Here is a 3,414-nt window from a genome sequence, read left to right on the forward strand (position 1 = left end):
TTGTGCTTTTCTCAGAGGAAGAGTGCGACGAACAAAATGTGGTTACGAGTGAACACAACTCATTACCATGAGGAAAGGAATTTGTAACGGAATTCCTGCACGAAGAGGGAATATTCAGTGTGGGACCGACATATTAACCGGAATATTCAAACCTTTAAGCGGGCCGTCAACACCCGAATTTTAGCTTTATTTCAGAAGGTTTTCGTTTTAGCCTTGAAGCCTGCCTTTAAGGCTGTTGCAGAATGAAACCGGCACTTTTCTCCGCGGAATTGCTGCTGAAGAGTCTATAGAAGACAAAAATTATCCACTACGTGTCAGCCTCTGGAATTTATTCGTTCTGTGTAGCGTTTTAATGGCATAGAATATTGGTTCACATACCGAGTGATCAAAAAGTCAGTATAAATTTGAAAACTGAATAAATCACGGAATAATGTAAAGAGGTACAAGTTGACACACAGGCTTGGAATGATATGGGGTTTTATTAGAACAAAAAAAATACAAACGTTCAAAAAATGTCCCACAGATGGCGCTTCATCTGATCAGAACACCCTGTAGAAACGTTACTGAAACGAAGGTTGCATTCTCGTTTAAAAGGGCTCACGTGTATGAGTGCCATCAAAAAAATTCAGGCTGAAGGTGCGTGGTTCAAGGTGCCACAGTGACTTGCGGCAGCGACAAGACTCCCTCGCTCCAGCCCCCTCCCCCCCCCCCACCCGCCACCCACCCGTCAGCCGCCGTGGCTAAAGTGGCTGACTGCTCGCGCATGCAGGGTTTGAATTTGGGCTGAGACGAGCGGCTGATGCGGACGACACCGCAGCACTGTACCAGGGGCCAGTGCCGCGACAGAAGCCATGCGACTGAGGTGTTCCACTTAAGGCCCAGCGCACACTGCACGCAGCAGAGGCAGAGCCGCTTTTGTGGAGCACGCTTTCCAATGGGGCACCGCATACTGCACGCAGCCGAGGCGCAGGGCAGGATTAGCTGGGTCAGCCCTCTGTCCCTCTGTCCGAGCCGCACAGTTTTCCTCTGCCTGCGGCCCGAGGGGCCCGTTATCTCCGATCCCATCTCTGTCAGCGATTCGCACCACCACAGAGGTGGTCTGTGGCACCACGCTGCGCTCGGCCAGTAGTGACTTTCCAGCAGCAGGGTGTGCGTCTGCGACAGTACCTCACTTTCGTTCTTGTACGAAGTATTTTAGTTATGGAACACCTCATTCAGATAGTTCAGGACAACCCAGTGCTGTACGACACCAGTCATCCGGATTACATGCGGAGTAAATTGAAGGACGAAATATGGAAGAAGGTTGCAGAGGAATTACATTACAGCAATTGTAAGTATTATTTATTAATTGATTTATTTATTTTATACGCATTTTCACAATATACATGTAATATTAATGACATAAGTCGTTCTCTTTAGTATTGGCCTCTTTTTATAGCTGCATACTGCCATTGAACAGAACCTTCTGGTGAATTAAAACACTCATTAAATTTTTCTCTCGTAAGAAACGCTTCACTCGTGTTTCTGCACCTACTTGGAGCAGGCGACAGAAGCTGGTTGGTACTCAGTGGTCCCATGTCGTCCTCCTCGGCGAGATCATTTGACGTAATGTTATCAGTCCTCAAGTAATTATGAAGTACACATGTAGCTGTCACAATTCAATCTACAGTCTCTAGTTTACACTCAAAAGGCCGTTTAAACACACGAAATCGGGAACTCAAGATACCAAATGCACACTCTACAGTTTGACGAGCACGAGACAGTCTGTAATTATAAACTTTATATTTGTCATTGCCAGTAACTCTGCATTTAGGGTACGGTCGCATTAAGTTTTTTAATAATGGAAATGCCTCATCACCTACGAAAACGTAAGGGGCTCTATTTTGTTGTCCAGGAAGCGATTTATCTCCTGGGATTTTTAAAGTTCCGTCAGTCAGTTTTCTTCCTAATACTGAATTAGAAAAACTATTTCCATCACTAAATCTGCCCATTGCACCGACGTCTATAGAGGTAAATCTGTAATGAGCATCGACAGTAGCCATTAATACTACAGAGCAATGCTGTTTGTAATTGAAAAATGAGGAACCAGATAACTGAGGTTTTCGCAAAATGATATGTTTCCCATCAACAGCTCCAAGACAATTGTAAAACTGCCATTTCCTCTCAAAGTCAGAAGCAATATTTTCCCACATAACTGTTGTTGGCTCAGGTAGATAAATGGGTTGTAGATGCTTCCATATCGCTCCACACACATCAAAACTATCTTCGACACTGTCCTTTGACCCATGCGGTAGCTTAGAGCGATGGTTTTAAACATGTCCCCCGTCGTTAAATACCTAAAATGAAAAAAGACAACAATCCGTTTATGTTGCATAAGCAGAGTGGACAGAGAGTTACTAAGTGTTTCGACATTTATGGTACGTGTACACGAAATCACAGATTGTTTCTGTCACTACTAGGGGAATGGGGCAAAACTATTCTAAAATGTAACTGTTCACCTTTCTTATGTTACTTTATACGGAAATATATGAAAAACTAAATTCAGGAATTCCTTGTTGCAGGGGAAACAGCGAAAGAAAATTGGAGAAAACTTAGGGATTGTCATCGAGATGCCCTCCGTAGACAGAAAAAGAAGAGTGGGCAAGCAGCGACCTCAGTCCGCCCATGGCTGTACCAAAATCAGATGGAATTTTTAGTTCCATATATGGCCAACAGAGGTACTGTAACAAATATAATGGAAGAGGTAAATGCTACAACGAGCGTTGCAAATGATGGTGGAGGAGATGACATAACAGACACACAGAGGAACGAAACACAAGGCGACTTGGGGACGCCATTGTCAAAGAAGAAGAAGAAAGCAGATGTCAGTAAAATCATTCTTGAAAGTATTAACAGCTACGAGGAGAGAGCTAAGAAAAGAGACATTTTACGCGAAAGATCACTGCATCAAGAAAATGACGCCTTACACCAATTTTTCATGTCGATGTACCTATCGACAAAAGAGATGCCAAAGGCGTACCAAGTGTTAGTAAAGAAAAAAGTGTTTCAGATAGTATCTGAAACGGAGGAGGAAATTTTGACTAAATCAGTGGCTCCACATCATTCATCAATACCATCATGCAGCACAGAAAATAGTTCGTCTACCACGTCAATATCTGACTCTCCTGGTATAGAGTTTGAACCTTCAGCACCACATTTACTATAAACAGTGTTATCATGTTCATTATTTTAACAAATTTACAGGTGGAAATTGTTTCTCTGAACTTTAATAAATATTGAGAGAAAAAATACTTTATTTCAATTGCATACCTTAAACATACAGCTAATTTTTCTTCTGTAGGGCTCCCGCATGTGACTTGGTTTTCCTCTTATGTCTTGCTCTATCAGTGTATGAACCTCTTCAAACTGCCGTCT

At 42.9% G+C, this 3,414-nt stretch overlaps 1 protein-coding gene across 1 annotated transcript; it reads left to right on the plus strand.

Annotated features, from left to right (window-relative positions):
- The first annotated feature begins 1,200 nt into the window (after nucleotides 1-1,200).
- Nucleotides 1,201-3,205, plus strand: LOC126104909 (uncharacterized). The gene is made up of 2 exons (XM_049912339.1): nucleotides 1,201-1,330; nucleotides 2,562-3,205. Exons 1-2 carry the CDS (start codon nucleotides 1,201-1,203, stop codon nucleotides 3,203-3,205), a joined length of 774 nt encoding a protein of 257 aa, XP_049768296.1.
- Nucleotides 3,206-3,414: the final 209 nt, after the last annotated feature.

The sequence above is a fragment of the Schistocerca cancellata genome, chromosome 1 (assembly GCF_023864275.1).
Source record: "Schistocerca cancellata isolate TAMUIC-IGC-003103 chromosome 1, iqSchCanc2.1, whole genome shotgun sequence".
Classification (NCBI taxonomy): Eukaryota; Metazoa; Arthropoda; class Insecta; order Orthoptera; family Acrididae; genus Schistocerca; species Schistocerca cancellata.

Excerpts from the sequence above, each read along its gene's own strand:
- LOC126104909 (XM_049912339.1), top strand. The coding sequence starts at position 1,201 with ATGGAACACCTCATTCAGATAGTTCAGGACAACCCAGTGCTGTACGAC. Across the intron at positions 1,331-2,561 it reads GGAATTACATTACAGCAATT|GGGAAACAGCGAAAGAAAAT; the intron begins GTAAGTATTATT and ends TCCTTGTTGCAG.